We start from the raw sequence: 12262 nt of genomic DNA, 5'->3' as shown, positions 1-12262 counted from the left end.
TCTAACTTTAATTCCAGGGGTTTGAACAAAGTGTGGCATTAACCCTTCAGGAATTACAGCAGTTTTCATTTGTGGGGGTGAACAGAGACCAAATACCAAAAAACCTACTGTAATATTTATAACCCTGATTATTTGTGTGTGTATATATGTACACACACACACACACACACACACACACACACACACACACACCTAATATCTACCGAGGCTAAATGAGGCTGCAGTTTCACTTTTAGCACTGATTGATCATTTTGCTTGGTAAAAGTTAAAGTAGCACAATTGAGTTTAAAAATGCATAAATTAATTACAAAAAAAACTGCATGAACCTACTAAATTGATCTTTAGTTGATCTTTAGTTGCAGCTCCACATACTGTCCAAATGAAATTTTCATGGAAACCTCAAAAACTGGAAACGAGGACATGCAGGAAAAACTAAAACATGATTCACAGCGGATTAGAGACGACAGAAAAGCTCCAAAGCTCGTTCCCCCGAGAACGAAGCTTCTGACAAAAAGTTTTTCTCATCAAATTCATGGAAATCCCTGCACGCACGGACTGATCTGTTTCCACACCTAGTTATTAGGATCTTAGAAAATCTAATTCATGGCAGTGGATGCAGAGAACAGGGGCTCAGTGGCTCAGTGGCTCAGAGCCTCCTGCTGGGTTCACTTAATTAAAGCTGCATAAGACCTAGAAACTGTTCATACTGTAGACGCTCTTTCAGTTCTACTACAAAGTGATGCTGTAGTTTGTTTGGCATATAAGCGAGCAGAATTTGCGCTGTGTTGTACGTACGTCGAGCTCTTTGAGGACTGGGTGTTCTTCTATTCCTGGGAACATGACTCGCATGGTGTAGGTTCGATATTCCAGGAAGGGAATTTTCACTCCATCCATGTCGTTGGTCAGTTCTTGAATGTCTGTCTGCAGTTCTGCAAAGGCTGCAGGGAGGAAGGACAAAGACAACACTTACTTCAAATACACCACTTACCTGGTTTAGATACAATTGAAGACAGAACTCTCTGCAAACACCTCTGCACTTTTAGAAAAACTAAATTCTCTGTTCCTATGTGACACAAACAGCATGTCTCACAAAAACGGAAGCATCTTCCTCTCGGCTTTTCTCTAGTTTAGCTTTATGTTTTCTTTGTCCCTCACCTGTACATCGATTTAGAAACTTCTGCTAAATGTAAATGATCCTGAGTTTGTGAAACCAAAGCCGGGCTTCTGACTAGAGAAGTTTTTCTTAACATAGTAGTAGTACTTTTAATACCCGTTGTTTCTATAATAAATAGTTATTATCTTCTGCAAATTTATTACATTTTGTGATCAAGAACATTGTATTTGAATTACCTCAATAGATTAATAAAATACTGTACATGTTAATAAGTTTAACTGTGTCAAATCTACATATTTCAGCCACAATTCTACAAATTTAAAATCAACACAAGGACAGACTCTTTGTTTGTTTCCTTTTCCCAAGTAACTCAAACAATTACTATGATTTTTACATTTCTCTGGTCAACTATTTCAGGTGTTCCTCAGGGTTCAGTTTGAGGACCACAGTGTTTTCTGTTGACACGCTCCCACTCAGGAAAAATCATCCATTCACACACGGCACTAATGAAACTGTTCAGCTCAACTATCAAACAGGACAGAAAATAGCTGATGAGTGTTTCTGAACCTGCTTAATCATTTAAAAAGTGCTACATAAGTAGAACAAGTAACATTTAAATTTGAAACTTGCAGTTTTCTTGAAATAAAACTGCATATAAAACTGCAAATGGCATATGGCATATTGGCATATTTTGAAAAAATTTTGGACTTGATTTAAGTATTTTACATTTTCTTTACTTAATCAGTAGCTAAATCTGCTATTATCTTCATATTAATGAAAACAAAAAAATTTAAATCCTTCTTTGCAAAACATGTTATGCAAGTAAGAAGATTAAGTTCAGGAGTTTCTCAGAGTTCAGATTTGGGCCTGTCTTGTTTTTATTTACAATTTCTTCTTCAGTCAAATTTATTTGATGAAAAAGAAGCTTAAACTCAGTTGGATGCATTTTGGGTGGAATTGTGATATTCACGCAGAGCTCCAGTGCTAACGAACGCACCTTCTTTGCACTCTAGCGCCACCCGGCTTTCCAAGTTGTCCATCTGCAGTTGGAGGCGCTTCAGAGTGCGGTCAGCATCACGGGTCTTCCTCTTGTAAGCGATCAGCACGGCGATGATTGCTATAAGCAGGACACCTCCACCCGCGCCGATTCCAATGATAGCGGGAAGTGTCAGGGCACTATCAGAGTAAATATGGAGCATACCTGGGGAGTACTCCAGACCTCCGACCAGGATCTACAGAAAGACAGAGACAGTGATGTTTGATTAAAAGCCTGAGGACCAACTTTCTCCAAGTATTATAAAGTTAATTTTATTCTCACACAAAAAAGTGTCCCTATACTTTTGGCCATGTAGGATCCAGGTAGACTGAACAATTCCGCATATCCTTTAAAGCACGTATACACACAGAGAGGTGTACACAAAGACACACACACACATGAATACACACTTATATCCATATGTTTATTAATAATTGTGTCTGTTGTAATAATGTTTTATTAATGTGGTTCTTTTATACTGGTTATAAATAACATTCACAGCTCGGCTGATGAATAAATGATGAAGATGATATGAACTGATGAGCGAGGAACATCACGTCCTGTATCGATCAATAATCAATAGTTTTAATAATGTATTAACGGTTGGAAAGTCTGTTCATTCACCTTGAACATAAACACGTGTGGGTTTGTGTGTGTGTGTGTGTGTGTGTGTGTGTGTGTGTGTGTGTGGTTGTGTGGACAACTTTTAGTCCTCGTACAGGTTTTACCCACTGATGGACGAGTGATGGGAAAATGACACTGTGGGCACAGACATGTTAAAAACCCACTGACTACAACTGAAGCTGCCACATCGTCTGTAGTCATGTTGTCTTGTGTCTCATGTTTCAGTCATCAAACGACAAATACTGTGATCTTCTGGCCTTGGTAGACCGGCTCAGTATGACACTGACAACACAGCAGGCAACGGTCATGTGACGACGTTTCATTTACACTCCTGAGCTGGACCTAAATCACTTCTCATTGACACTAAGCACTGACAGTAATATTCTGAAACATGAAGTGATGCATTGTGGGAATGTAAGCAGAAGAAGAGTGGAGCTTCTGCTCGAGATGTCAGACATTTAGCTGTGATGGTTGAGCTTTCTGTGTGTGTGTGTGTGTGTGTGTGTGTGTGTGTATGTGTGTTTGTGTGTGTGTGTGTGAGAGAGAGATATCAGACCAATTACCCATGATTCCCTGTGGCTGCACTTAATGACTTTCACCTTTATGTTATAGGACCTCCTCTTCTCTCCCCCTCTTTCATCACCTTCTCCTAATACATCTTGTTATTCCTCCTCTCGCTTATTTCCATCTTTCTCCTCCTTCCTTTTATCCTTTCTTCCTCTCCCCTCCACTCTCCTTTTCTCTTCCCCATCCTATCTTTGCCTTTCTTCTCTTCCATTTCTTTTGCCCTTTGCCTGTTCATCTAATTCCCTTCCTCCACTTCATCTCAACCCTTCTCTTCATTTCCTCTGTTTTTCCTCATATTTCTCCAGCTCTGTCTGTCTTTGTCCTCTCAAGATCAGGTGAGACAGATAGCTGTCCCAACTTTAACAAACCGATTCTCAGATTCTATTGACTTTGATTTATTTCTAATTTAACCAGAGGATCCGCCCCTTGAGATGCATCATTTCATTTTCAGCGTCAACAAGAAACTCAAACACATTACATATGTTATACAACATCAGTAAACAAACCCAGAACTACTGTAAAGTCAGAAACAAAAACAAACAACGGTAAAGAAGAAGCTTTAGATTTAAAGGCAAGTCACTTCAAAGTAAGTCATAAAATGAGCTACAAGGAAACAAAAGCTGTTTTCAGTATAAAGCAGAGTTATTATAAATAAATTTGATAAAAATAAATAATGGAAGCAACCAATGAAAATATTTCCTGGAGTCCAGTAGGAGGAGGAAACCTGCAGCTAAATCTACAAATGTTGCTGAAAACTACAGATATAAAACATCACTGTGATCGATGAGCTGGAATTTTTGGTAACGTTACTCATAATCTGCCAGGAATGAGCAGGTATTTAAATATTAACTCCTAGGAACTCATCCATGAAAGGCGTATTGTTCCTGATCGTAATGAAAAGAAACTTTAATAAAGTATTGTCAGCTTAATGTCTTAGTAGTATTTAACGAAGAACTAGTGTAGTAGGCAAAGCAAAATGATTTATAAACATACAGACAATATTTTTTTACTCTTCATTTGATAAAAATGAAATAAAAGCGTGTGTTTAATTTTTCAAAATCATTGTAATTAAAAGTTAAGTAGCAGCTAATCTTTAGAAAAGTATGAGATCTTATCTGAAAAATAAAGGATCTTAATCATCTGACTCCTACTATATACTGCATGTCATTAGTAGTAACTATCTGAGGACTTCTCCCACCTGTGCAGGTAACACTCACCAGAACTCGCTGCTCTCCGGTGAGATCAGGAGAGTCACAGAGCAGCTGGTTCTCTGACACGGTCAGCAGGCAGGGAGACTCTCCGATCAGGACCGTGTAGTTCAGACGGTTGTTCCCGGGGGCAGGGGGGATCAGGTTCTTACCCTGAAACACACACAAGCATTAGATCAGCTCTCCTACATTACATCAAAGTCCACTCGGGACTTCTTGCGTGTTCTCCCTCACCTTAAGGATGATGGGTGACCCTGGTTTGACCTCCAGGATCCCAGAGTTGCCCAGGGGGTCAAAGGTAGGGTTGGGGTAGTGTGTGAATGGAGTGGAGTTCAGGACCAGCAGAGAGGAGACCTGGACCAGAAGGTTCACACATAAACAAAAATCTGTTTATTAGTGTAACATGTTAAGGATGGATTCAAACACGTAATCATAGTGAACAAATTTCATCAGGTGCAGCCTTGAGTTTCCCTGATGTGTTTGTATCAGTTTCTTAACAAAAGTGGAGATCAGGAGCAGGAACAGGCGAACACCAGACCAGATTTATGACCTTATTCACAAAACAAAATTTTAGTCTTTAATCCTTTCATGCAGCTGCTCCTCCTCCTGCTGCTGTGTGGCCTTGTGTGTTACCTGATCGAAGATGAAGCCGAACTCATCGGGGCGCAGCGCCCCCTCTGGTGGGTTGGGTTTACTGTAGACGAGACCAGGAGCCAAACACGTCATTGTGCTGTCGTTGACTACGGTGCAAAACTAGAGAGGGGAAAAAGAGAGGGTCACTGCAGAGGACGTTTTAATGGGCATCAAAGGGTAGAAAACTGCAACTATGTTCTGCGGCCACCTCATAGAAACTGTAAACGAAGCAGATGGACAAACCACACAATGTTTATAGCTTCTTCTAATAAGGATTATTGTTGTAAACAGGACAACAGGCGTTGTCAGCCACCGGTCCATCCTCTAAGCTGAGCTGTCCATCAGAGTGGTCTCTCTGACTGCTGAGACCATCACTGATTGAACATGCTGAATTGACTTACATTGTTGGTTTCCACTCCTCCATACTTGGCTCTGACTTTGGGCTCCTGGATGGTCAGCAGATTGGTTCCTGTTACTGTTATCACTGTACTGCCACTGCGCACACACACACACACACACACACACACACACACAAACAGGTTACAGACAGCACTGATTATCTGTGAGAACCATCTGGATCTGGAGGTTGCATATTTACTTGAGGATGGTCCAGTTTGGCTCGATGCTGGTGATGGTCGGGTCCTCGGTGTAGATGTATCTGGTCTCCGAGTTTGTCACCTCGGCCCTGTCAATCATCAGACGGATGGTGGCGGGTCCAGCGCCTGACTGGGAGGCGGGAGTAATGCAGATAATTTCCCGATAGGCTCTTCTACAGAGGGGAGGAGAGATAGAATACATTACATCTTCTTATTCTGTAACAATACTAGTCATCAGTCAGTAACAGATTCAAACTGACTTCACAAAGAGACACTCCTCCTTGTCGAGGTAGACGGTGACGGTGCTACCGGCATCGAGATGTCGACCTGTTACTGTCAGCCTGGTTCCACCAGAAACAGGACCTTTCTCTGGGCGAACGCGGCTGAAACTGGGGCTCTAGAGACGAAGAAAAACAGCACATGACACAAAACAGCATTATAGCTTGGAGATGCTACTGCATATTGTTACTGTGCAACATGAATGGACGGCTTTTAACATCAGAATTTTAGTTTGTACAAGCTCAATTTTTGGTTTTACTTGTGGTTAGCTCAGCTAAAAGAAAAAATAACAACAAAATAACTGAAAAATGATGAACAATGACCTAAAACTATCTGAAACGAATGTTACGTTTTTCATCATTAGGAGTTCATATGATCTCATCTGGAGGAGCTCTGCAAAAGCAGGTTGACCATGATTACAAACCCCACGAGCAACAAGATAAACTGAAATGATGTTATCTGGAGATATTTTGATGGAGGGTGAGAAGTCAGTGAGAAGTTTAATGGCATTTAAGCGAACGTACAAGTCCAACTAGAACAAAAAGAAGCAAGTTTAAATGTCCTTTAAGTAAAAACGCTGTTACCAACCTTTAAGTCGCTGCCATCACAGTGTTCACAGATTTTAAACCCAGCATTTGCTTAAACACATGAATCTAACCTCAACACAGTGTGCAATCTACACCTCCATAGATTTTAAGACCATCATTGCACAATTCCACTTTATGCTCACAATGTTTGTTTCTTTATCCTACAATTTCATTGTATCCCCCTGTTGTGCGATGGCAATGAAGTTTATTCCATTCGATTTTGTCTTTTTAAACGTGTTCTTTAATTACTGGCAGTTTTTCTGTTTTTATCTATTATCTCAGGTATATTTGCTCAGTTTTCTGTGGTTTTATTTCTTTTTCTTATTTTGCTGCTAAAGTCCAGCTCTTGCGGTTGTAATCCTGTTTTGAACCATACAAATCACAGTTACTTTGTTCTAAAAGGTTTTTGGTAAGTTCCAGTGGAACTTGGACATGTAAACACAAACGATGATGATCTGTTTGTGACACCCACCACGAAAGAGTATGTCTGGGTGGAGAGAGTCCGATACTCTGCGCTGCAGACGCCGATGCAGAGCTCCACAGGGCCTCCTGGGGAGTGAGGGAGGAGAGCTTCAGCCATGTCGCACACAATCCTGCAGAAACACACACAGGAAGACAGATTCAGATCACAGCTCACAGACGTTCTCTAACGTGTTCCCTCCAACACACCAACACACACTGACCTCTCAGCACTGATGTACTGCAAGGGGACGGGGTTACATCGGACACCGGCCACCTGAACGTGAGCGATCTCCTTCACCTGCAGACCCAGATTCTCTCCTTCAATAGTCACCCGCGTCCCCCCCTCACGAGGTCCAGTCAGAGGATCAATCTGCAAAAGATGATGGGGGGGGGGGGGTCAATCACTTATCAATTATTAATCTTTGGTTTCCCTAATAGGAAGCAAATGAGACTGAGAGCTAAAATGATTATTTAGAGAACAATGTTATGACTCCCTACCTTGGTGATGCGCGGGTGGCTGCAGCGCAGGTTGTGTCGACCGTGATGCATCCAATTCTGTTCAGGTGAAGGACAGTGTTGTCGCAGGAGACACTTCCTGGTTTCTGTGCACCAGCCGCACTCGAAGGCAGCCGGAGCTTTGAGACACTGACCACAGCTGGAGCGCTGGGCCTCGCACTTGTAGAGCAGCGCTGACAAACAGCAGAGACACCAATGTAAGATATTTCCAGCAGGAAAATTTTAATCAATCACCTCAAAGTTCCAAATTGCGGCAAATTCTTTTTTTGTTCATCATCTCAATGAGTAAGTGCATTAAAATGTCTAAAACAATCTAAACTTTGTCTCATGTGTCCAAACTTTATATTAATGCTTAATTAATAAATAATAATAATAATTACCTTTCATAGACGCAGGTTTGTCGATGAAGAAATCTCCATCCCAGACGATGGAGAAATCCACAGGGAGGTCTCCGGCCTCATCCCCTTCGTACCAGTACTACACAAACACAGAGACATACAGAGTTATTTACATAGTTCATCTTTAAATGGGCTTTGTGTTCACTACCATCCATTAGCAGGAAAATGTTTTGGTTAAAGAAGGAGACGACATGAAGCGACTGCATCCAGTGGGACACACAGATCCACAGTAGATTATGTGCAATGCGCAGGCGCAACCCGAGCCACAGCCTGTAGCAGTTACTCTCCTCCTTTTGCTGGAGCTCTTTTACTTTCTTTTTGCATTTCTTACTAGCATTTCTTAAGTAACTAGTTTCATTAACTGGTGTGAGCAGACCCATCTCCAGCTCCAAATCAGTAAAACAAAGGAACTGGTGGTGGACTTCAGGAGGTCCGGTACTCCTGTCAATCCTCTCTCCATACAAGGGGAGGGGGTGGAAGGAGGGGGACTAAATGGACAATGTATTATTTCTTTTCTTTATTTTAGAATAAAAGGAAGAATGTTGTGTAGTTTTCAGGGAAGAACTGAGACAGACTCTGGGTGGTCAGGAGGTGTTTTCAGATGACTGGAACACTACAGCTAATTTGATCAGGGAGACAGGTAGGAGGGAACTCGCTGTGTCATGGGGAAAGAGGACAGTGGACAAGGAGACTTGGTGGAGGAATGAGGACGTTCAGGCGTGTATACAGAGAAAGAGGTTATCTAAGAAGAAGTGAGACACTGAGAGGACTGAAGAGAGTAGACAGGAGTACAGGGAGATGCAACGTAAGGTGAAGGTAGAAGTGGCAAAGGTCAAACAAAGAGCATATGAGGACTTGTATTCTAGGTTGGACAGTAAAGAGGGAGAAGTGGATTTGTACAGGTTGGCCAGACAAAGAGATAGAGATGGGAAGGATGTGCAGCATGTTAGTGTGATTAAAGATAAGGATGGAAATGTATTGACAGGTGCCAGGAGTGTGATGGGAACATGGAAGAAGAACTTGATGAATGAGGAAAATGAAAGGGAACGAAGAGTAGAAGAGGTGACTGGTGTGGAGCAGGAAGAAGCACAGATTAGTAAAAGTGAAGTGAGAAGGACGTTGAAGAGGATGAAGAGTGCAAAGGCAGTTGGTCCTGATGACAAACCTGTGGAGGTGTGGAAGTGTCTAGGAGAGGTGGCAGTAGAGTTTCTGACTAGTTTGTTTAACAAGATCTTGGAGAGTGAGAGGATGCTGAGGACTGGAGGAGAAGTGTACTGGTACCAATTTTTAAGAACAAGGGAGATGTGCAGAGCTGTGGCAACTACAGAGGAATAAAGCTGATGAGCCACACAATGAAGTTGTGGGAAAGAGTAGTGGAAGCTCGGCTAAGGGCAGAGGTGAACATTTGTGAGCAGCAATATGGTTTCATCCCTAGAAAGAGTCCAACAGATGCAGTATTTGCTTTGAGGATGCTGATGGAGAAGTACAGAGAGGGTCAGAGGGAGTTGCATTGTGTCTTTGTAGATTTAGAGAAAGCGTATGACAGGGTGCAGAGAGAGGAGCTGTGGTATTGTATGAGGACGTCTGAAGCGGCAGAGAAGTATGTTAGAGTGGTGCAGGACATGTATGAGAGCTGTAAGACAGTGATGAGGTGCTGTAGGTGTGACAGCGGGGTTCAAGGTGGAGGTGGGTCTGCATCAAGGATCAGCTCTGAGCCCCTTCTTGTTTGCTCTGGTGATGGACAGACTGACAGATGAGGTTAGACAAGAATCTCCCTGGACTATGATGTTTGCAGATGACATTGTTATTTGTAGTGAGAGCAGGGAGCAGGTGGAGGAAAATCTAGAGAGGTGGAGGTCTGCTCTGGAAAACAGAGGAATGAAGCTTAACCGCAGCAAGACAGAATACATGTGTGTCAATGAGAGGGACCCAGGTGGAACAGTGAGGTTACAGGGAGCAGAGGTGAAGAAGGTGCAGGACTTTAATAAAGTTTTTTGAATCTTGAATCACGATATCTGAATGAGCCCGATTGGACCTGTACGTACCAGAGTGTTCGGGTCGACTTAAGTTAAATTTACATTTAGGTTTGGGTTGGGTTTAGTCACACAGGTTAGGATAAATATGAATACTTAATTTCGCAGCTAATGAGGTTAAGTGGCAACAGGTCAGTATGAGGATTTTGTATAAAAAGCGCATCCCAGAAAAGCTGAGTCTATCAGGAGTAATGACAGGGCAAGATTTATCACTCTGTGAAAGACTTGTGTGCAAAGCTCAAAATAATGTCAAATTCCAAAGAATTCAGGAATTTAATCTACTACAGGTTATAGTGTCATTAAAACATTCTTAATTTGTGCATTTGCAGATTTGTGGAAGTCAACCTGTTGATCTAAATTCTTTCCCACACAGATCTATTTTCACTGTCCCCCTGCTGGTGGGAGAGAAAAAAAATCCACATGCCTATCAGCTAATCACGTTACTGCTCGTTTGACCTGATTGCTCAGTATAAACATGACAAAGCTAACAGATGGAACATCATAGCTAATGGGCAGATGAACTCATATTTATTAATAAACCTAAAAAGATTGTTGAATTAGCATCGATGTGGCATTTATTATATGTCCATTTATTTTCAATGTGCTTTAGGTGCAAAGACACCAGCTAAGTAGCTATTTTAGCAATGATGGAATAAGCCTCGAACTTAGAGGCTAGTTAGCATGTAGCTCTCAGCTGAAAGCTCAGTATCGGTTATGAATGGGTCATAAGCCAATTAGCTGATAATAGTTTTGCTTTGGTGACTGGGCAGATGTAGCTGAGGTAGCACATGCACATAGGCACGAGTTTTCCTTTTTCTCTCTAAAATACCTTGCGTTTGGCAAAGAGCATCACCACAGCGTTCAGCCCAGAAAGCACCGTTCAGCCATAATGTCTGCTGGGCATAATGCAGAGTGCATGAAATATTACTTATGTTAGCATTATTAGAGTTTGGTACTTGAAAAAATGACTTTGTGCAAACAAATTTGCAAATGGGAATTTAAATTGTTTGCACATTCAGATAAAACCACAAATTTATTTTCACTGCAATTACATCTGAAAACCATAAAATACACATGCAAGTAATTACTGCATCAAATTAATTCCATAAAACTGCAGCGCCTCTGTGAAGCAGCATGAACATTATTACCTCCGTGAAGGAGGTTTTGTGCAGGAATGACAGAGTTAGACAGGTGTTCCTAATAAACTGACCACTGAGTAAAGCGGTGTTTTATGGCAGCTGCACGTCTCCATGGTAACCAACAAGACGGAGTCAGAGAAAGTACTTAATGGGTTCAGATCTGATAGGAACCTGATCTACCTGCAGGCTTCTGTCTGTCTGGTCTTAGATAAACAGTGGGGTGTTAATGGAACACAAAGTACAACTGTGCGTGTGTGTGTGTGTGCACGTGCCCGTGTTGGGTCTTAATGAAGTGAACAATACAACATGTCTCCACTGCTGCTCCAGGAGCTGTGTGGTTCTGTGTGCTCTTTAACTTAACTGGATCCCAAAGACTGGATTGAATCATCCGGGATAGTGGATCAGACACTGAACATTCGTGATCAGAAGGCTTCTGATCAGGAAAACAGTACAAGAGATTCTTGAGGCTGAAAAAGTTCAAACTGAAATGCGATAAAAGCAGCAAAACTTTAGAAAAATTGACGGAAAAGTGTGAAACAAGCAGCCGGCACCGTGTCTTCAGATCTGACAGGGAGTCATTTGTATAATCTTTGTGCCACATTCAGAGCAAACAAACAAGTGAAATAAGGAACATTCTGCAAACTGGGCCTGTGGATCTCTATAAGGTCCAGCTCCTAAACAAAGGGTTTTAGATGCGTTTTGTACATCTATTACTCACGACTCATGTGGATTTCATTTGACGCATCAGATGTGCAACACCCCTGGAATGACCACATGTCGGTGTGGCTCTGCAGCACTCTCACCGCTCATGACTCAGTTAGCCCAGTGCTAACGCGAACTGTGGGGTTGTGCTTTCATTCAGCTCCCTGCAAACGCAGGCTAGTTGATGAATGCTGCTGCCAACACAGGAACATGTTTTAATAGGCACTAAACCTGACTTTCAGTGAACCAACAGATCCAGGATCAGGTTAAAGCCTCTAAAGACCTGAGCCCAGATCTAAAGTTTTTATAAGTGACACGTGTCCACAGCTTCACCCTCAGCTACTCTTTAGGTCTGTCCCATGTCTGCC

The 12262-nt window shown here is 42.0% G+C and overlaps 1 protein-coding gene across 1 annotated transcript in view; it reads right to left on the bottom strand.

The window, feature by feature from the left end:
- Positions 1 to 12262, bottom strand: part of plxna3 (plexin A3) — a 95490-nt gene that overhangs the window by 12592 nt on the left and 70636 nt on the right. Inside the window, exons 14-25 of the mRNA XM_067526187.1 lie at positions 8003 to 8099; positions 7605 to 7795; positions 7328 to 7476; positions 7117 to 7237; positions 6039 to 6175; positions 5781 to 5951; positions 5584 to 5677; positions 5183 to 5302; positions 4784 to 4903; positions 4559 to 4702; positions 2112 to 2346; positions 796 to 938 (exon numbers count right to left, since the gene is read on the bottom strand). Of these exons, the coding sequence (XP_067382288.1) occupies positions 796 to 938; positions 2112 to 2346; positions 4559 to 4702; positions 4784 to 4903; positions 5183 to 5302; positions 5584 to 5677; positions 5781 to 5951; positions 6039 to 6175; positions 7117 to 7237; positions 7328 to 7476; positions 7605 to 7795; positions 8003 to 8099 (1722 nt within the window). The remainder of the gene's footprint in view (positions 1 to 795; positions 939 to 2111; positions 2347 to 4558; positions 4703 to 4783; positions 4904 to 5182; positions 5303 to 5583; positions 5678 to 5780; positions 5952 to 6038; positions 6176 to 7116; positions 7238 to 7327; positions 7477 to 7604; positions 7796 to 8002; positions 8100 to 12262) is intronic.

This window comes from Channa argus, chromosome 13, assembly GCF_033026475.1.
Source record: "Channa argus isolate prfri chromosome 13, Channa argus male v1.0, whole genome shotgun sequence".
Classification (NCBI taxonomy): Eukaryota; Metazoa; Chordata; class Actinopteri; order Anabantiformes; family Channidae; genus Channa; species Channa argus.
The sequence above is the reverse complement of the archived record's forward strand: the minus strand, read 5'-3'. Positions and strand labels throughout refer to the sequence as shown.